General features: G+C 42.2%; 1 protein-coding gene across 4 annotated transcripts in view; it reads left to right on the top strand.

Annotated features, from left to right (window-relative positions):
* PRDM10 (PR/SET domain 10) overlaps positions 1-22,127 on the top strand; it is a 104,001-nt gene that overhangs the window by 25,032 nt on the left and 56,842 nt on the right. For all 4 annotated transcript variants that reach the window (XM_054440487.2, XM_063671625.1, XM_054440488.2 and 1 more), the window contains exons 2-4: positions 16,021-16,207; positions 19,210-19,374; positions 21,563-21,622. In XM_054440487.2, the coding sequence (XP_054296462.2) occupies positions 16,139-16,207; positions 19,210-19,374; positions 21,563-21,622 (294 nt within the window). In that variant the 5' untranslated portion in view covers positions 16,021-16,138. The remainder of the gene's footprint in view (positions 1-16,020; positions 16,208-19,209; positions 19,375-21,562; positions 21,623-22,127) is intronic.

The raw sequence follows: 22,127 nt of genomic DNA, 5'->3' as shown, positions 1-22,127 counted from the left end.
CAGGGCAAAGAGACACCTCATGGAGAGGGAGAAGCAGACGGAGGTCACTGTCTCAGACCTGCCCGACGGGCTTCACTGCTGGGCTTGTTTCTGTCATCCTGTGTTTTCTCACCCGGTTGGTTTGGTTTGAAGCCTCAAAACCTTAGTTCAGTTCTCTTCTGGTTATACAGTATCTTCCTTGATGACAGCCAGAGACAAGTCAGGAACATTTCTTTAGGACATGCTACACACTAGGTTTTAGATTGTAACACATAGCTCAGTCTCATATCAGAAGCATGACTTTCTCTGAAATGTATCTGCCATTGCTCACCCAGTTTATGAAGGCTTTTTTGGAGTTTTTTCCCAGTGGCATAAACTCACATCATCTGGAGGAGTCCTGCACCTTGGAGCTTCCAGAGCTCCATCATGTGCCTCACGGTCCACACTTGAAACAACTGGTCAATGTGAGTGGCCCCTAGACACGCCTGGAGTGTCCCAGCATTATCACAGCCTCGTTTCTTTTATCTTTATCTTCAGACCTCTCTGTTTATGTAGAAATACCCCACATCCATAATGGCTTAACCGAAAGGCAAAACAATTTTATTTGCAACCTAATCAAAGGCTTACTAACTTTTCTTAAAAAAAAAAATTGTTGAAATCCTTTATGAAAACCTGGTTTCCCTGCTTTCTTTCTTTCTTTTTTCTTTTCTTTCTTTCTTTCTTTTTTTTTTTTTAAAGACAGGGTCTCTCGCTCTGTCGCCCAGGCTGGAGTGCAGTGGTGTGATCTCACTGCACTCACTGGAACCCCAACTTTCCGGGCTCAAACGATCCTCCCACTTCAGCCTCCCCACTTAGCTGGGACAACAGGTGCACACCAGCATGCCTGCCTAGTTTTTTGCATTTTTTTGTAGAAGTGGTTTCGAACTCCTGGGCTCAAGTCATCCACCCTCTTCATGCTCCCAAAGTGGTGGGATTATGGGCATGAGCTACCACGCCTGGCCTCCCTGCTTCTTTACTTCAGTTCCTCAGGCGTATTTCCCCTAACTAAAGGTATGTTTAGTTTACTTCCTAGGGGAATTAAAAAAACATGTTAGGCTGGGCGCAGTGGCTCACGCCTGTAATCCCAGCACTTTGGGAGGCCAAGGCGGGCAGATCATGAGGTCAGGAGATCAAGCCCATCCTGGCCAACATGGTGAAACCCAGTCTCTACTAAAAATACAAAAATCAGCGGGGCATGGTGGTGGGTGCCTGTAATCCCAGCTACTGGGGAGGCTGAGGCAGGATAATCGCTTGAACCAGGGAGTCGGAGATTGCAGTGAGCCGAGATCGCGCCACTGCATTCCAGCCTGGCGACAGAGTGAGACTGCATCTCAGTGTGTGTGTGTGTGTGTGTGTGTGTGTGTGTGTGTGTGTGTTTATTTTAGTCATGTTATTCTGCTCCAGTTTCTAGGCTTTAGTAGCTCTTTAGCTGGGGTCAGAGTGGTACGATAAGAGGGGCACTGTGCTCTGTCTGCTGGAGGGACTCAGGCTGGCCAGACCCTGGACAGCGGAATGAGCAAGTGGCGTTGCTGTCTTCTTTCTCTGTAAGATGTAGAGAAGGAGGCCACCTTGGCTGTGTCACGTGGTGGGGGTGATGGGCATGTGAAACAGCATCTGGGAGGGCTCTTGGAACGAACCTTGCCAGGCAAGGTGAAGGGAGTTGTGTTTTTCATAGCTAGTCATTTTTATCTTTTCTCAGGAGTGCTAATGGTTGGTTGGTAATCTTTTAAAATTTGAGAAACATGTGATGGAGGATTTGGGCTTCCCCATCTCATATGGGGAATTTGTGCTGGAATTTGTATTATTTTGTTCTTTGTTCATGACTAATTCTGCTGCCAGTTTCTATTCACCATTTAGAACTAAGTCCATTATTTTTTCTTTTCTGAGTTCTAAAATTATTTGTTCCAGAAATCAGTTAAATGGAAACTCTTTCCTTCTATTATGTTCCTTCCTTCCAAGTGAATGAACATAATAGAAGCTCTTTATTTTCATTCTTCTTGATCTGATTTTGTAGCTCTGTGATTTAATGTGACACCTCTCAGTCATGTGGTCGTCAGCAGCTGCTCGGAGTAGAGCACTGGCTTATTGTTCTGTACTGTCATCTGTTTTCTGAACATAAGTTTTAAACAACTTTATTGAGTTGTCGTGACCATTAAATGGACTGAACTGATGAATGTTAGCTGCTTAGACCAGGGCCTAGCACGCGGTAAGCACTCAGTTCATGTTGGCTGTCCTCACATCCCGTCCCTCTGATGGGTCCTGTACACACTCTCTTCCATGCTTGGGGCCATGCTTGGGGACACAGTGCCAGAGCGACAGCTTTTGCTTGATGGTGGGTTCTAGTTGGCCAGTGGGGTACGGAGTTTCACAAATCTTGTATAAAGAGCATGGAGCGACACCCAAGGTGAATCTGGTCAGAGATCCAAGAAGTAAACCTAGAATCAGAGCCTCAGAATTTATGGCTCAGGAAACCAGGGGATGGGGAAAAAGAGGAGCAGCTGGAATAGGTCCACGGGATGGCCTGTGCTGATCAGGCCTTTAACAGGAAAGGACCCATCGGTGAACTGGACAGGACCTTCCATGTCACTCTCTAGTTGCTCTGCTTCCCTTTACCCCGAGAAGCCTTAGAGATACCATGTGTGGATGAGATACTGTAGGAGACCAAATATCATTGCCTCTTCCCCATGACTCCACCTTTAGTACAACTAAATACACCAGCTTAGGCAGTGGGATAGTGAGACTGGGGTTTGATAGCACGTTGGCAATAACAGCAGTCACTGCTATTGATTGTTCACCTCCTATGTGCCAGGCACCTTGGAAGACACTTGGTGTAGCCACCCTGTTCCAGGAGCAGTGACTGGCTCCCAGCAATTCCAGAGGGGGGTGGGTTGGAGACCAGCTCCGCTGACCTGAGCTGGGAGAGAGTGCAGTGGTGGCAGGAAGGGAATGGTGTCAGTGTGGCTGGGCAGAGGAAGGGCCAGTGGGAGGCAGGGTTTGCCTTGAATGTGGGCAGTAGTGGCCCTGGGGTGGCAAGGGTTTATTCATTGTCCTGATGGGAAAGGTGCCAGTGAAGTCTCATTCCCACCATGGGGGAGTGGGATGGTCATTACTACCAGGGCCATCTCCAGTAGTTTTTAATTACATTTTTTATAGCAGTAAAATATATACAGAAAGTGAAATTTACCGTTTAACTATTTTTAGGTGTAAATTTTTTTTTTTTTTTTTTTTTTTGAGATGGAGATTCACGCCTGTTATCCAGGCTGGAGTGCAATGGCATGATCTTAGCTCACTGCAACCTCCGCCTCCCCAGGTTCAAGCAATTCTCCTGCCTCAGCCTCCCGAGTAGTTGGGACTACAGGTGCCTGCCACCACACCCGGCTAATTTTTGTATTTTTAGTAGACATGGGGTTTCACTGTGTTTGCCAGGCTGGTCTCGAACTCCTGACCTCAGGTGATTCACCTGCCTCGGCCTCCCAAAGTGCTGGGATTACAGGCGTGAGCCACTATGCCCGGCCTAGGTGTAAAATTTAGTGGCATTAAGTACATTCACATTGTTGTGCATCCATCACCATCACCCATTTTCTGAAGTCTTTTACCCCAAGGAAACTCCATCCTCATTGAACAATAACTCCCTGTTCCCCTGCCCTGGCCCCTGGCAACCACTGTTCTACGTTCTGTCTCTGGAGTTGCCTATTCCAGTTACCTCATATAGGTGGAGCCATACATTACTTGCCCTTTTATGTCTGGCTTATCTCACTTTGCGTAATGTCCTCAAGGTTCCTCCCTGTTGAAGCATGTGCCAGAATTCCCTTCCTTTTTAAGGCTGAATAATATTCCGCTGTATGTACAGACCACATTTTGTTGACCCATTCCTCAATGTATGGGCACCGTTGGCATTTTGAAGAGCAGCATATCAGGCACTTTATTGAGGTGCCGTTTGTGTCTTCAGGCGTCTGAGAATGGTGGGCGCCCAGCAAGTGTCCGCATATCCTGGTCCTCAGATGTAACTGTGGAGTGGATTTCAACTCAGGAGGTCTTGCTCACATGGGAATGATCTTTTAGACTGTTCCACTGTCACTTCTAATTCCTATCTAGTTAGCTCAGAACAATCTGATTCATGTTTTCTCTTTTCTTTAGTTTTTCTTTCTCTTCCTCCCCCTCACCTTCTACTTATTCTGTTCACTGTTTATCCAGTTCTTTCTTTCTTAGACTCCTCCCCACTCCCACTCCATTTATTCCTCTTGTCCTTTCATGTCATTTCCTCTAGATGTTATCGCTGTCTTCTGGAATACTCTCTTTTCCTTCTGTTTTTCCATTGCTTTTTTCTCTTTTCTTCTCTTTCCTTTTGTATTCCTTTCTTTCCACTAGTTAGTTTCTTTGTGCTCTACCATTTAAAATTTGTGTCTCAGAAATGACCCTGGTCATTATTTCTTTCATGTAACATATATAAGTGCTTACCATAGTCTAGCCTCTGTTCTCAGCACTTTGCAAATATTGTATCATTTAGTCCTCTTTACACCTCTATGAGGGAGATACTGTTCTTGTCTCCATATTACAGGTGATAGAGTTGAGTCACAGAGAGGCTGGGCAATTCGTACCAGGTCAGCTGCTGGTGAGCTGGAGGCGGAGCTGGAAGCCGGGCTGGGTGGCTCCAGTGGGTGCCTGGCCCCTCCACTCTGCACTGCTGAGCGTGCTGGGAGTGCAGAATGCCGGAATGCCTTGCGCTAGGCTCGAGGCAGAGGAAAGTTGTAGTTCAAAGTCAAATCAAACATAGTGAGTTCTTGTCCTACCTAGCTCCAAAATGTTTAGAATTTTGGATGCAAGTCTTCTGGATACAAGTCTCATCTTTATATCTACATAAGAGTCTTCATCGATGTTTTATCTTACACTGTTCTGTTTCTTCAAGTACCATGATTTTTTAAAGAAATCGTTTCATCTCAATTACAGAGCTGAAAAGGTACTTTGATGAGCTTATTTCACAAAGGGGTAACTGGTTTGTCTAAATGCATTTAGTTTTGTTTCCTTGCTTTTTTAAATCACTGACATTGTAACAGATGGTTGCTTAAATTTTTATTTTATTTCGGCATAATTTATTTCAATTTAATTATGAGTAAATGCTTTTCTATTTTTCTGGGAATCAAAAGATGGTGTGTAACATAGTTTTAAAGGGCGTATACATTCAAAATGTCATCAAATAAATTAAAATCTGCATTTGGAATTTAATTCATATCTAAGTTGTCTTTTGTCTTGTGCCAGTTCTTGCTGGGAAGGTTCTAGCTTGGTACCTCTTACCTCATTGGTTTCCTTAGCTCAGTTATGCAGGTCCTCATTCATTGCCAACTAGCTTAACTTAATTCACTGTTTGTGGTTCGCAGACCTTGAACATTTGCATAGAACTGTTAACAGACATTGCTTAATTTTCACCACTTTTTAACCTAGCAGGTTGCTAATTTGGGCCTTCCTATGACACTACTTTTCTCTTTCATTACTCTGCATCAAGCTTTTCTTTGATGTGTGGTTGTTATTCGGAGCTCTTATAATCTCATAGGATTATTCTAAAATTTTCAAAGTGGGTATTTTGTAATGAGCTAATTTGTATCCTAGAACTTTTATCCTAGACAAAAAGAAAGAAAGAAAAAATAGAAATAAAGGAAGAAAGAGAAAGGCGCTAAAAAAGTGAAAAACATTTTTGTAACAAGGAGGGAGGGCTCGTCTCTTGCCAGGGGACCATCTTCAAAGGCCTTGCATGAGTTTTATGTCCAGATCACTGCCCTCTCGAATCTCATTGGCTCTTAAACAGAGGTTGCTGACTTTGCTGGACTATTGTGATGGCTGGTAAAGCACTTTTCCTTGACTTGGGCTACAGAGTGCAAGACTGTTTCTCTAAGCGGGCAGTCAAGGGCCACAAGCTTAAAGAAAGAAAGACAAAGCTAAGATAAACAGTGTTATGCAGAATCAGGAATCTCTTGTTGAAGACTCCTCTAAATCCTTTCCATGATCAGTCCTGTGGCCACACTCTGACCTGGGGTAAGAGTGTTAGAAGTCTCAGCCTCTGATTCTGGTGTTGCCTTTTGCTTGCTGTGAACTTGACGTGATTCTATAAAATAGAAGTTGTTCTAGATGATCTGTCCTCAAACTATCCTCCCTAAAACCCTAGTGTTCTAGAGCTGGACAGAGGTGTCTTTCATTTAATAGAAATCACGGATAGAATTTGTTTAATTTTGAATTTTCAGTCTCACAAAATTTTGTTAACTCTTTGTTGCTATTGTTGCCAGTCATTTTAGCCAGCATTAGGATGTGACAAGTGAACAACTGGCAAAAAAGTTGGTGGAAAACTTAGGAATACTTAATCTTCCTTCATTTAACACTTAAAAAAAAAAATAAGTGGGCCGGGTGCAGTGATTCATGCCTGTAATCCTAGCACTTTGGGAGGCCAAGGTGGGTGGATCACCTGAGGTCAGGAGTTCGAGACCAGCCTGGCCAACATGGTGAAACCCCGTCTCTACTAAAAATACAAAAAATTAGCCAGGCATGGTGGTGGACACCTGTAATCCCAGCTACTCAGGAGGCTGAGGCAGGAGAGTTGCTTGAACCCAAGAGGCGGAGGTTGCAGTGAGCTGAGATCACGCCACTGCACTCCAGCCTGGGTAGCAAGAGCGAAACTCCATCTCAGAAAAAAAAAAAAAAAAAGTAAAGTGAGGTTGGATATGATTGTTACATGGCTCATTAGTGGAGTCATTTATACTGGAATCATCATGCAGGTCCAGTGTCCTTAGTTTGTGGGAAGAGAAGCAGTGTAGATTTGTGGCTGAGCATGTGGGCTAGACAGCCTCGTGCCCAGGTTGCTTTGTAGCTCCTCTGCTTCCTAGCTCTGTTACCCTGGGCAAGTCACTTCGTCTCTTTCTGTCTCCATCACCTATAAAGTAGAGATACAATGTACCTACTTCAGAAGTTATTGTGAGGATTAAATGAACCAATATGTGTGGTTAGTGTAATGTCCTCAAGATTCCTCCCTGTTGAAGCATGTGCCGGAATTCCCTTCCTTTTTAGGGAGTATGCCTGGTTCACAACAAATGCTGTTCATGTCAGCTGTTAATATTTCATGGTGCTTTGTCTTCAGGGTCCCTGTCATCTGAACATATTTCAGAACTGTGGGCCTAGAATTTCTCTTCTAATTCTGAAAGTAGTTTCGTTATTCTATGCCATAGAATTTGATTTCCTATTATCTTCCCCCTTTTTATAACTCAGTATCTTAAGATGCGTTTTCTCTATACACAGAGTAAAATCACTTATTTTTTTAGTTACCAGGTGGAATCTAATCCTAAGTATGAGTTTAGAAGGTGTGTTTTCTGTTTCTTGACATAGAGATGTTTTGTGTTACGTAAAATTTACCATTGTTTTCTATTTGTTTTTTGTTTTTGTTTTTGTTTTTTGAGACAGGGTCTCACTCTGTCACCCAGGCTGGAGTGTGGTGGCACAATCTCAGCTCACTGCAACCTCTGCCTTCCAGGTTCAAGTGATTCTTGTGTCTCAGCCTCCTGGGTAGCTGGGATTACAGGCACACACCACCACGCCCGGCTAATTTTTTTTTTTGTATTTTTAGTAGAGATGGGGTTTCACTATGTTGGCCAGGCTGGTCTCGAACTCCTGACCTCAGGTGATCCACCCACCTTGGCCTCCCAAAGTGCTGGGATTACAGACATGAGCCACTGTGCCAGGCCTTCCTATTTGTTAAATATTTAATATTCTTAGTTCTTTATCTTTATATATGAAGAAGGTGGAGCGCAGAGAGATTAAGCAAATTGCCAAAAGCTGCAAGTGGCAAATCCAAGCTTTGAAGCTAGGCTGTCTGATTCCAAAGACGACTCTAATACAAATATGTGCGAATCCAGCCCAAGGCCTGTAGTATTTATGGTAACTCACTTAAACCAAGCCCAAGTATCATTTCTTTAAATGGAGACTAATTGCTATATAAATATTCCTGAAGAATGCTCTTTTTATGCTTGGGTCAGCAAAAATCACCATATAGCTAGTGCATATTCGTTGAAAGAAAGGTGAAATATTAAATTTTTAAAAATGAGCGATTGCTTGTATATCAGGCCAGAGTCTCTGGGTCAGCCACTCCTTTTCCCCTAGAGGAACTTTCCTGTCGGAACATATGTTTTTGCTAGCTCTGCAGTGGGGGAGTGTGTGGCAGGAGAGTGCCCAGCACCTTGCCAGCCTCCTGGCACCTGCTATTTACACCCTACCCAGCCTTTTTTGCTGCCTTGAGGTTTTCCCACTGCCAGGCAGCACAGAGCTGGCTGCTGTGTTAATTTTGTTGTTGTTATTATGATTTGATTTTTTGCACTCATCTTTTGCCGTGTTTCTATATTGCAGTGTTGATGGGTGCATCAGCAGATATTGCTTAATTTTTGCCACATTTTACCCCAGCAGGTTGCTATTTTGGGCTCCTGAGTCTTACGTCCTGGGGAGTTCTGGATGTTGGCTTTCGCTGAGAAGGGCTTAGTGATGTTAGGAATGAGGCTGGTGGGTAGTGAGGGCTAGGATTGCGGGGTGGGTGGCAGGAGCTCAGGGTAATGTCAGAGAGAGAACAACAGAAAAATTCTGCCTCCGCCCCCCAATCTCTTCTGTGGAATCTGGTCCCCGTCTGTCTAGGCTGTTTCCTGGGCCCATCCACAACTCCCTCCCCAGACTGGCACTCACCCTCCTCCGTTTTTGTCCTCACAGTTTTTATGTTCATCTTGCAGGCTCATCAATCTCCCTATAACTTCTTTCCGTAGCATGTCTAGAGTTGGATTTCAGGGAGAGAGCCCACAGTTTGTGCTAGTTAGTTCATAATGAGCCGGAAAAGTTTATTTGTAAGTGCATTGTCTGGAATGTGGTACACTTCTTGCCTTATCAATAATGATGTGTCTGGCATTTGAGGTGCAAGGCCAGTACAGAAACCTTTGTTGCTTCTTAATGTGTCTGAGGTTAGTAATGTACCAGCAGTGCTGTGGAACTTAACCACTGTGTGTCACAACATTTTAAGTGAAATTGTATTTGTAGTTCAGCCTGGGATTCCAGGTACTCATCTACCTTTGAAGGTGAATCTGGGCCTCTTCCTCCACCTCTGTTGCAGATGATGAAGACAGGAGCTCCTGCATCCTAAGTCCCTGGGAGTTCTGGATGTCGGGTTTAGCTGAGAAGGGCTTAGTGATGTTGGGGGGGGAGGCTGGTGGATGGTGAGTGGGTAGGGCTGTGGGGTGAACGGCACAATGGGAACTCAGGGCTCCTAGGAGGGCAGGTGATGGTGGAGGCTGGCACACCAGGATACTCCATTGTCTGGTGCCTGCCCAGCCTTATTGCTGAACTAGCTGGAAAAGTAGGAGTTTATCCTTCCTTCCTACTTCCCCTCACTCTTCATCACTGTCACTCTCACCCTGCAAGTGTCGCCATGGGGTGAGCTGCAAAGTGGGGTGTTGTCTTTCCAACTAGATTGTGAGTTCTCTGGGAGCAGAGTTTTTTGCTCACCTTTTTCTCCCCAGTGCTTGCCATGTACTAAAAAATGTGTTTGATGTTCACCAAGCATGAAAAAAATTGCTACCCTTTCTTGAATGTTCATCATTGTTATGTGATCACAAATATTGCCATATTTTATTGAGTCTAAGATGTTGATGGTAAGATACACAGTGAGTTTACACATTAGTAAGAAAGAAAAAAATCTTGCCAATTGTACTTCTGACACAAGTGTTTTTTTTGTTTGTTTTTTTGTTTTTTGTTTTTTGAGATGGAGTCTCACTCTGTCACCCAGGCTGGAGTGCAGTGGCGTGAACTCAGCTCACTGCAACCTCCGCCTCCCTGGTTCAAGCAGTTCTCTGGCCTCAGCCTCCCGAGTAGCTGGGATTACACGTGCACGCCACCACGCCAGCTAATTTTTGTATTTTTTTTTAGTAGAGATGGGGTTTCACCATGTTGGCCAGGCTGGTCTCGAACTCCTGACCTCGTTATCCACCCGCCTCGGCCTCCCAAAGTGCTGGGATTACAGGCATGAGCCAGCGCGCCCGGCTTCACAAGTGCTTTCTGTCATTTAGTATTTTAATTATATACTTACTGAAAGAGCTCTTCTGGATTTGTTTAGACATTGATTTTTATCATATCACTCTTCAGCATACAAAAGAATGAAAATATAAAGAGAAATAGATTGACTAAGATATTCCTAAAATTTCTCCAAGAGTCTGATTCTTCAGAATCTTTTTTGACTTGGAGTTCTTGATGTGGGTGGTTTTCCACACAGTATCATTCTCTGTGCCACCAAGAGCATTGTTGATGTGGCGTTTCTTAAAAGAGGGCACACCACTGTCTCCAGGAATCTTCTCTAAGCATCTATTACCTGTTCTGCAAGTTTTAATCCTGCTGTTTTCTCACTCAACCTCAGGCCATTTTTTTCCCGTGAATCTCAGTAATAACAACACATCATGCAGCTTCATCCACTTGGGCTGTCTTTTATACCTAGGTTCTGTAAGGGCTTCGGTGGTTAAGGTCATTTTTCCAATGGTAGATATTTGCTTCTCTAATAAAATTTGTGCCCTGCTACTGTTCCCATGTCTTTTGGTTTTTATACCAAGTTATCGGGTAATCTTTTTGAAGACATTTGAAGTGGCAGTTAGGCTCAGTATGTCAACAGTGCACATGACTCAGTCGAAGTGAGATCACACATGAGTGGGCAGTGACCCTATGTCCTGACTGCCACCTGGATGACAGTAACTGCAAGATGCCACTGATTGTAAAATAGATCCCTGTTTCAGAAATGTTAAAACATGGGGGGAAAGTGCTTTATAGACTCGATGAAATACATAACATGTAGTTAATTTTTACAGCAACCATGCAGGGCAGGTAATTTGGATTTTTTTGTTTGTTTGTTTGTTTTGAGATGGAGTCTCCCTCTTGTTGCCTAGGCTGGAGTGCAGTAGCTCGATCTTGGCTCACTGCAACATCCACCTCCCAGGTTCAGGCGATTCTCCTGCCTCAGCCTCCTGAGCAGCTGGGACTACAGGCACACGCCACCAAGCCTGGCTAATTTTTGTATTTTTAGTAGAGATGGGGTTTCACCATGTTGCCCAGGCTGGTCTCGAACTCCTGACCTCAAGTGATCTGCCCGCCTCGGCCTCTCAAAGTGCTGGGATTACAGGTATGAGTCACTGCGCCCGGCTGGTAATTTGGATTTTTAAGTGAGGATACTGAAGATCAGAGTGTTTGGCTGACTAATGCCCCAACTAAGTACATGGAAGATTTGGGAGCTCAGAACCCAGATTTGTCTGATTGTAAAGTTCACACTTTAGATACTGTACAACACTGTTCAGGAAAAAAACTAGAGTAGAAGCTGCAAGAAGCCAGGGATTTTTTTTTTTTTTTTTTTTTTTTTTTTGGTAAACGTGTTTCTTAAGGACCTAGAACAGTGCCTGGCACATACCAAATACTAATAAATACTTGTTGAATAAAGTCAATCATTAGAGAGAAAATAGAAATGCAACCATATCATTCTCGTCCTGGAAATGAAATCTGTAACTCTTTTAGGACAAGGGGAAAAGGACAGAAGATGGCTGCTGTTTTCTAAACAAGGTATAGTTGTGGCTGTCCATTCCCTCAGGTCTGTAGGAGACGCAAGAAGGTGAGGGGTGAGAGTCTATCCCTTGTTACCGGAGCCGTCAGCACCTGCCAGCCGGACAGCAGTAACATGGCTCCTGCCCCTGGGATTCTTCTTCTGTCTCCTGTAAATCAAAATCAACAGGGTTATAAACATTGTGGAGTTAAAAAGAAAATTAATAAAGGAAAATCAATATGACAAGTCTTACTAGCAAAGATATTCATGTACAGGGAATATATTGTTAGATTTCTTTTCTTTCTTTCCTTTTTTTTTTTTTCTTTGAGACAGGGTCTTGCTCTGTCGCCCAGGCTGGAGTGCAGTGGCACGATCTGGGCTCTCTGCAACCTCTTCCTTTTGGGTTCAAGCAATTCCTGTCTTGCTGACAAAATCTTCAGCCTCCTGACTTGCTGACAAATCCTCAGGCTGACCTCAGGCTGATTTGCCCACCTTGGCCTCTCAGAATTCTGGGATTACAGGCGTGAGCCACCTTGCCCAGCCAAATTGTTAGATTTTTAAAGAGTATAAAGTGTTTTGAAAATTCTGAAGCTCTGTATGGCTCGTTTGTGAAATATGAAAATTGATATATTTAATCACCTACTATGTACTAGACCTTGTGCCTAGAGTTGTTACATACATCATTTAACCCTCACAATAAAATTATCTCCATTTTACATATGATAATCACTTTAACTGCACTAGTATCTTCCCTCAGAGATTCCAAAAAATGTGGGATACTAACACATAAAATGCAAGATACATTGTAAAGCAATGTATGTCCAAAGTTCTCATCATAGTGCCACATGTAATAGCAAAATATTAGAAATAACCTAAGCGTTTATGAATGCAAGATTAAAAATATGCAGCTGTAATGAAGAATGAAGAATGTCTGCATATATATGGAATAATATGAAAGGTATGATATTACATGGGACAAACAAGATAAAGAAGAAATGCTACCTTGTATGGAATCAGTAGTATGCATCTATTTGTGGTTGGAGAGGGAGAGAGTATGTATATGCTTGTGTGTATGTACACAAAATAATTTTTGGAAGAAAATACAATAAATTGATAATATAGGTTGCTTCTGAGGAATGGCTAGGGCATTCCAGGTAGGGAGATTGTCCACTGTATACCTTTTTGTGCCTTTTGAATTTTGAGCCAGCTGCATTTACTACCTATTAAAAGAGATACAAATGAAATAGAAGAAATAAAGTATACCTTTCTAGAAATGAAAACAAAGACAAAAAGACTCTCTGGGCTGTGTGCGTTTTGTGAGGGCATGGGCTGTACCTGCCGATCCCCGCAGCACCCCAGTGCCTAGCATAGTACACACCTGAGCATTTGTGCCATCAGTGAGCCAAGCTGAAGGAAACAAGCCACTCAAATTCCTCTATCGGAAGGACACCACATCTCTTCTGTGGTGTCTCTGCTAAAAATACATATCCTGAATCTAACCATGAAGAAACATCAGACAAACTTAAATTGAGGAGCATTCTGAAAAATAAATGACCTGTGCATTTCACAAATGTCAAGGTCACGGCAGACCAAGAAAGAGCAGGGAACCATTTGGGATTGAAGGAGACTGAAGGGCAGGACAGCTGAGTGTGCTGTATGCAATACCGGATTGCATCCCAGGCCAGGAGGAAAAATGTTGTATTCTTTTTAAAGGACATTCATTAGAGTTGACAAAACTTGAATAAGGTCTGTGAATTAGGTAACAGTACTGTTTCCATGTTAACAGCCTCATTTTGATAGTAGTACTGTGGTTATAAGAAAATCTTCTTGTTTTTAAGAATTAGGCACTTAGGAATTTAGGGGGAAAGGGGCATTGTGTTGGCAACTTACTCTCAAATGGTTCAGGTGAGAAAAGGGAGGGAAAGAAAGAGAAAAAGGGGAAATAGTAAACATGGTACAATGTTAACATTCAGGGAATTGGAGTGAAGAAACACAGGAATTCTTTGTACTATTTTGACAACTTTTATGTCTGAAGTTATTTCAAAATAACTTAAAAAAAAAGTTTCCTACATGGAACATGTTATGACTTCTTTCTTCTCTTCTCTTCTCTTCTTCTCTCTTTTCTCTTTTCTTTCAGCAGGGTCTCTCTGTGTTGCCTTGGCTAACCTTGCACTGGGCTCAAGTGATCCTCCCCCTCAGCCTCTTGAGTAGCTGGGACCCACAGGTGTGTGCCACCACGCCTGGCTCTGATTTTGTAATTACTGAGCCTCTTATGTCCTTTTGTGCAATTTTGTAGTTTTCTTCTTATAGATCTTTAGATGATTGGTGACATTTATTATTGCTTTCTTTTTTTTTTTTTTTGAGATAGAGTCTCACTCTGTCACCCATGCAGGAGTACAGTGGCGTGATCTAGGCTCACTGTAACATCCGCCTCCCAGCCTCAAGCGATCCTTCCACCTCAGACTCCCAAGAAGCTGGGACCACAGGTGCACACCACCGCACCTGGCTAATTTTTGTATTTTTCGTAGAGATAGGGTTTCATCATGTTGCCCAGATTGGTCTTGCACTCCTGGCCTCAAGTGATCTGTCGTCCTTGGCCTCCCAAAGTGCTGGGATTACAGGTGTGAACCACTGTACCCAGCCTATCCCTTTCTTAATACTTTTTGTTTCTTTAAATAATGGCTTTGTTGAGATATAATTTATATACCATATGAAACTCACCCTGAATATCTTTGTATATATTTTTAAATAGTACTGCTATATAAGGAAGGTATGCTTTAAAAAAATCAACTTTATTAGGGTATAATTTAAATGTAATAAAATTCACATATCTTAATAGGTTGATGGCTTTTGACACACATATTCCTTATGTAACCACCACCTCAATTCAGATACAAGATACAGGATATTCCCATTTCTCCATGAAGTTCCCTTGTGTTCCTTTCTTGTTACAGTCACCTGTTGGTGGATGTGGCATACTTTCAAGTCCCCCCCAAATGGGGATTGGAAGAGTAGGGTGCATGCAGGGTGAATAAGTGTGGTGGCCCTACAGGGTGGGGATGAGAATGATGATGTTGAGGCGAAGCAGGAACAGGCACCTGGATGGCTCAGAAGATGGACATGGCATCCCCTCTTTTCCAGAGTTGGGCACAGACTTTCGAAGTTCACGTACCTTCTCTTTCTTTCTTCTTTGGTCTTTATTCTGGCGTTGTGGCTGCTGCCCTGTTCACACAGCAAATGTCAAGTGGACTTTTAAAATACCAACATTTTATCATCATCAAAAGGGAAGACTGACTACCTTAAAAAGCCTATTTTGGGAAGGAATAAGACTTTGAGATGCAGATATTGTGCGTGTTGAAGTTTAGTAAGGCTTTTTATTTGGCCGCTAATCACTCCAACACTGACCATGTGAGAAAAAAAGTTTGTATTTGCATTCACCAAATTTTTTACGCAGAAAATGTAGCTCCCTCCACTTGCCACTTTCCTCTCATCTTGAGACTTATTATTCTGCTGTTCATTTTGAGTAAAGGTGGTATGGGAAGTTAGTGTCTACAAGGAAAGAGCCTGCATTTGGCATCTGAGAAACTCATTCTCCTCACGAGAACTAAGATTACCTTCAGTATTTTTAATGAGGATTGCATTATACAAACATGCACACATTTATGTATACACAAATATATATGCAAATATATATAATTTTATAAGATATTATATATACACACACACACCCCCAATGAGTGTTTAGAACATAGCAAGCATGCAATACATTATATTATTTTTTTTTTAAATTTCTTTTTCTTAAATAGAGATGGGGTCTCGCCGTGTTAACCAGGCTGGTCTCAAACTCCTGGCCTCAAGTGATCCTCCCATCTTGGCCTCCCAAAGAGCTGGGATTGACCAGGTGTGGTGGCTCATGCCTGTAATCCCAGCGCTTTGGGAGACCAAGGCAGGTGGATCACTTGAGCTCAGGAGTTTGAGACCAGCCTGGGCAACATGGTGTAAACACATCTCTACTAAAAATATAAAAAATTAGCTGGGCATGGTTGCTTATGCCCATAGTCCCAGCTGCTCAGGAGGCTGAGGCACGAGAATTGCTTAAACCTAGGAGGCGGAGGTTGCAGTGAGCCTAGATCGTGCCACTGCACTCCAGCCTGGGCAACAGAGCGAGACTCCATCTTAAAAACAAAAACAACTCCCCCCACCCCCCCAAAAAAACCCCAAAGAACTGCGATTACAGGTGTGAGTCACTGTACCTGGCCTATACTATTATTACAAATAATGTCTTCATTTTTATGTTTTTTTGCCCAGGTGTGCTGCTTTTTGACAAAGCTTTTTTTTATTATTTGTGGTTGAAATTATAATCTATTAAAATGTATTTATCTACTGAAAGTCTTGGTTCCTTTTCTGTGTTTTCTCAGGCACGCTGCAGACAGACCTTTCCGTCCTTCATGAACACACGTGTGGTAGACAGATGACTGTCCTGTACCCTGTGCTGCTCTAGGTGTGCCAGACGTGGAGCTGTCCAGCTGGGAGAAGATGGATTCCAAAGATGAAAGCTCGCATGTGTGGCCGACATCTGCAGAGCATGAACAGAACACTGCACAGGTGAAGACTGGTCTTTTACAGCTTGGTATTGAGAGGTTTTCAGCTGGACACAGTTTGCTTACAGCAAAGAAATACAGCTGCTATCTAGTAGTGACTAGTTGTTAGAAGCCGACATGAAGAACTCGTACACAAGGAATAGGGGCTGTTTTGGCCCCTTGAATGCCCCATTGATGTGGCTCACCATGACTTAGGAGAGCTAGACCACCAGCTATAGGCTTCTCTGCCTTGTCTGCAATTTACTGTCATAATCTGTTTTACTACCCCACTTTATTTATGTTATTGGTGCTGAAAACCTCAAACTATAGTTTGTTTCTTTTATGTTATCCATAGGAGTTTGGTCCTTTGTGTGTAATGAGTACAGGTATGTCTATAAAGTGAGTGGCCTTTTCTTTTCTTTTTAAATTCAGAATGTAAACCTCTAAGTGAAAGTTGTTCCATTATGAGTCAGCCACTTTAGAGGTTATTCACTTGACCAAATGCTGCTGTCATCGATGATCTTTGCCTTTCAGATTGCTGCTAGAACCAACCACATGTTATTTTGACTGTTCTTAGCGAAGGCAAATCTCTGCATTTTTGGTATGGAGTTGAATTTTGGGATGATTAGCAGTCATATGGAGCCATGTTTTATATGTGACCAAAGTATAAAACTTAATTTTTAAACATTGTAGTAAACATATACATGTAATATTTCATTAAATTACATAACCATAGTACTAGTATCAAAATCAAGAAGTTATATTGAAACACTTAAGTATGCAGATTCTATTCAATTTAAGCAATATAATAAATATACAATAAATAAAATTGGTCATCTGGTATGATTAAAAAGTCTCAGTATGGGCCAAATATGGTGGTTCATGCCTTTCCAAACAGTTTGGGAGGCCAAGGCAGGAGGATCGATTCAGTCCAGGCGTTTAAGACCAGCCTGGGCCACAAAGTGAGGCCCTGACTCTACAAAAAAAAAAAAAGAAAAAAAATTAGCCAGACATGGTGGTGCATGCCCGTAGTGGTGCAGTCATGTCTCCAGGAGGTGGAGGCTGCAGTGAGCCATGACTGCACCGCTACACTCTAGCCTGGGTGACAGAATGAGACCCTGTCTCTAAGAATAAAAATAAATAAAGGCTTAGTCTGATTGCTTAAAAAAGTTCCACCGATGTTTTCAGCAGAGTATATGAGAATTCTGTTTTGTTTCTCCTGGAAATCATTTTGAGGTCACTTCCATGCAGCTATGTATTTTGGTATATTTTATTTATAAACAAAATTGTAGTTCATTAAAAAGCAAAACAAAAGAAAATCTGGTTGTGACACTGCATGACCAGGGCCGTGTCTGTGGGTAACCAGATAGTAGATAGCCAAGGTCAGGGTCCCCGTGGCACTCCTTCCTCTCAACTGGTTCTTCCGCCAGCTGGGAATTCTGATTTAATGAGTGATGAAGACCAAGCAGAAAAGCTTGGATAGCTTGTCTGGAGGAAACATGTTTTCCCTTCTTAAGCACTGAAACTAGTCCAAGGCTTTGATGTTAATGAACAAATCTAAAGTCACGAAATTGTCTTATAGCAATTAAGGCTGCTCAAATATGAGCCTAATTTTTCCAATAGACAAACTTTATCTTCCCAGACAAATCAAATTTATGTAGAAGCCAGACTAATCATTTAGCGTAGAGGTGGAAGTTTGTTGTATTTCTGTGGTGTTTGATTACATTTTGTCTCTTAGGTTTCCTTCTGGGGATTAAATTAGTTTATGTTATCTTTGGGATCTACTATCCTTCACTAGAGAAAACTGACATAAAAAAGTTAGGTCCAAAGCCAAGGCAGTATAAGAGCAAGGATTCCACCCTAAGAGTGCCTGACTTCGATAGCAACACATGCATTATTTCTCTCCCAAATGTGTGCTTGGGCCATCTGCTTGCAGACCTTCAATATCAGGCATCAGGCCATGTGCCAAGCTCAGGCCTTCAAGAATTCAATCCTCCAAAGCTGACCACTCAGAAAATGTTTTACAAAACTTGATTTCTGCTTTAGTTCTTTAGGTCTTGGGAGAAAATTATTTACCCTAGTGAGAGCTGAAATAGTTGTCAAGAACCCCTTAAAAGTTCTTTATTAGAATTTTCTGTGTCTTCACCTACCTGTCAAGGAAGAGTTCTATTCCATTCATTGATTCAGCAAGCATTTACTGATATGCCTCCAGTATGTCCTTTGTGTATGAAACAACTTGCAGGAAAGAAAGTGACCTTATATTATTTTATTTTATTTTATTTTTGAGATGGAGTTTCACTCTTCTCGCCCAGGCTGGAGTGCAATGGCGCGATCTCGGCTCACTGCAACCTCTGCCTCCCGGGTTCAAGCAATTCTCCTGTCTCAGCCTCCTGAGTAGCTGGGATTACAGGCGCCCCCCCACCACACACCCGGCTAATTTTTGTATTTTTTTAGTAGAGACGGGGTTTCACCATGTTGGCCAGGCTGGTCCTGAACTCCTGACCTCAGGTAATCCACCCGCCTCGGCTTCCCAAAGTACTGGGATTACAGGTGTGAGCCACCACGCCTGGCCAAAAGTGACCTTATTTTAATGTGTCTGCTGAAAGACACTATTAGTTATAAAATAGAATTCTTACGATGTGTTGACAGCAATTGGCTTTTGAGTCTTGACGTATTTTTTCACACCACAGAGTAATTTCTATGTTTTATTCTGATAGTGTTGTCAAGCAGGAATCTTCAGTGTCATTTCCAGGATCAATTAACCATGCCCTTATTACTCCCCAAAAGAGTTATCTGCATTGGACATTTGAGGCAAAGGGGAATTTAAGTTGGTTACCTAACATTTAGCAGTAAATCAATGACAAGGTCCTTGGATCCTCCCCTAGTCACCACCTCGGTGTAGACAAAGGTGTATCCATCCCCATTCTCCTGTCACTGGGGATATTTTAGAAACCCAGGTGTGCTTGTTGATCACTTACCTTCCCGAGACTGATTTTGTTCTTTGTACTTTTCTCCTTTTTATGCCAGGTGCACTTTGTTCCGGACACCGGAACAGTGGCTCAGATCGTCTATACCGATGACCAGGTTCGCCCACCCCAGCAGGTGGTGTACACGGCAGATGGTGCCTCCTACACATCAGTGGATGGTCCAGAGCACACGCTGGTGTACATCCACCCGGTGGAAGCCGCACAGGCATGTGAAGGATTATCTGTTTATAATTTGTTAATTAACTAATTAACCAATTACTTGTGTTTACTTTCTGTCAGTCATTGTGCTAGGTACTGGTGATGCAGAATGTATTCAGATAAGATTTGTGCTCTCAGCCAGGTGCAGTGGCTCATGCCTGTAATCCCAGCACTTTGGGAGGCCGAGGCAGGTGGATCACGAGGTCAGGAGTTCAAGACCAGCCTGGCCAAGATGGTGAAACCCTGTCTCTACTAAAAATACAAAAAAGTAGCCGGGCGTGGTGGTGGGCACCTGTAATCCCAGCTACTCGGGAGGCTGAGGCAGAGAATTGCTTGAACCTGGGAGGTGGAGGTTGCAGTGAGCCGAGATTGTGCCACTGTACTCCAGCCTGGGTGACAGAGCAAAACTCTGTCTCAAAAAAAAAAAAAAAAAGATCTGTGCTCTCAAGGAGCTTGTAACCAACTTGGCAGAGGAAGATGTGATTTATTTCTTGACACTAAATGCAATAAGGAGTTAGAGCATGGGTTCGTATATAGCTCTTCTCTCCAGTTGACTAGGTTATGAATTTGTTATTATTCCTGCGTGTCAAGAACCAGGCCAAAAATGGCTCTGTGAAAACATACAGATTATTTCAGCTCAATGTGTAAGAAAGCGTCCTGCTAAGCTTATTAGCTACCACTTCTTAATAACTTACTGTTTGCAAGGCTGTACTAGAAGCAAAGATGTTTACTGGTAAAATCTGTACAATTATAGCTGCTTTTATTTTATTTCTTTGCCAGTGACTTGCAGTATAGCTTCCAAATGAGTGACGCCAATATCCCCCAACATATAAATGTTAATTTACATTGTTAACACTTTACAATGTATAAAGTACTTTGAAATGTATATCTTTAACATCTAAATTGCATACTTTTTTAGTAGCATCTTCGTAATAAAAATTTGCCCTCACTTGATATTTAATAAAGAGGCTCAGATCACTCCCAAAAAGAAATGAGGCCTGCCTAATCAGTGCCTTTCAAATCTACATAAGTATGAAATCACTGAAGGCTTAGTGGTACTTTTGGAATACCCCTACCTATATTAAAATAAGATTAGTTTATGTAAGAATGTCCTGTGACCAGCTTTCAGTTTGTTACAATGTTACTAAATGTCTGAATTTGGATAATTTTTATTTTGTTTGCTTATTTTTTATTTTTTTTGAGACAGAGTCTTGCTCTGTCTCCTAAGCTGGAATACAGTGGCGCAATCTCAGCTCACTGCAACCTCTACCTCCCGGGTTCAAGTGATTCTCCTGTCTCAGCCTCCCAAGCAACTGGGATTACAGGCACCCACCACCACAACCAGCTAATTTTCGTATTTTTAGTAGAGATGGGGTTTTGCCATGTTGGCCAGGCTGGTCTCGAACTCCTGACCTCAGGTGATCCGCCTGCCTTGGCCTCCCAAAGTGCTGGGATTACAGGCGTGAGTCACCACGCCCAGCCAGATTTTTAAAAACTTTAGAAGAAAGGACGTTTTGACATTTTTCTGGATTAGAGATATTAACTGTGGTGCCCTGGCTACAACAGTTTCGAAGAATTTTCTCTAGTTAGCTTTGCTGCATCATGAGCCAACTTAGTTTATGATGATTAATTTTTTTTTTAATTATGACTTTACTGACTATCCAGAAAAGAACTCATGGAACATTAAGTTCAATTTATTTTCCTTCTACTTCTCTTCTGATAATAAACATGCACTTACATTTGAAATAGCTGGAATCCTTGAGTATGTAATCCTCTTCTGGATGCCTGTCTATCCCCATCCATTTTCATTTAATCACAAGTCTACTCCTGTGAGCAGTGTTGTGTGTGAACCTGTGAACCCTTGTTCATGTCATGTCTCTTTTGTTTTCATGAGATGCCTTTTTAATTAACTGTGACATTCAGTCCCAAGAGAGGCTTTGTTTAGGAGTAAAATTGTGAAGTATGTTAGCCATTGGGATGGTTAGCTTATACAATCTCTTTGGAGCAATGTGAATGAAAGGCTTTAGCTAAATTTAAGATTACTCTCTTTATTTTCTGTATTAATGAAAGATTATTATTGGCTAAAATGGGAGTTAACTTTTCTAAAAATTGGTGCTTAGCAGTAGGATAATTTTTCTGTGTAGGCAGGCTATCCAAAGAGCTGCTGATAATTTTTTGTTTGTTTGTTTGTTTAGACTCTGTTTACAGACCCCGGCCAGGTAGCTTATGTCCAACAGGATGCTACAGCTCAGCAGGTAAGGAATTGCCTTTTTCTTGTTTGGGGATAACACTGTGAATGCCACTGTGCCTGGAATGTCCCCATCCCTTTGCACTGCACCATCTCTGGATGTTTGTTATGTACTAAGAGTGTTCTCCAGCTCCTTTAATGAAAACAAAGCAAAATGCAACATAATATTGACGTATTTCGATAAGTATATACTGGAATAATCTGGTAATAGAAAGTGATTTGTCAGAGAAATTTTTTAAAATAAGCATATAAACAGGGTATTTGTTCAAGTACCAAAGAATAATCATGAGGTTTAAAAGTGTCTCTTTTTTTGGAAATTGATATAGCTTTTGTACTTGCTCTACTTCTAAATACTGAAAAAAAAATTCTTGCTTAAATTACATATAAATTTGGTTCCAGTTTTCCTCGTGCCAGCTTCTAAAAAGTCGAGTTCTTCTTGGTGTTCTTTTAAAACATTTCTTTCCCATTACCTTCATTCCTGATATATCCTACTTGGCTTTGATGACTTCCTC

The sequence above is a fragment of the Pongo pygmaeus genome, chromosome 9, assembly GCF_028885625.2.
Source record: "Pongo pygmaeus isolate AG05252 chromosome 9, NHGRI_mPonPyg2-v2.0_pri, whole genome shotgun sequence".
NCBI lineage: Eukaryota > Metazoa > Chordata > Mammalia > Primates > Hominidae > Pongo > Pongo pygmaeus.
This window is presented reverse-complemented; position numbering and strand designations above follow the sequence as displayed.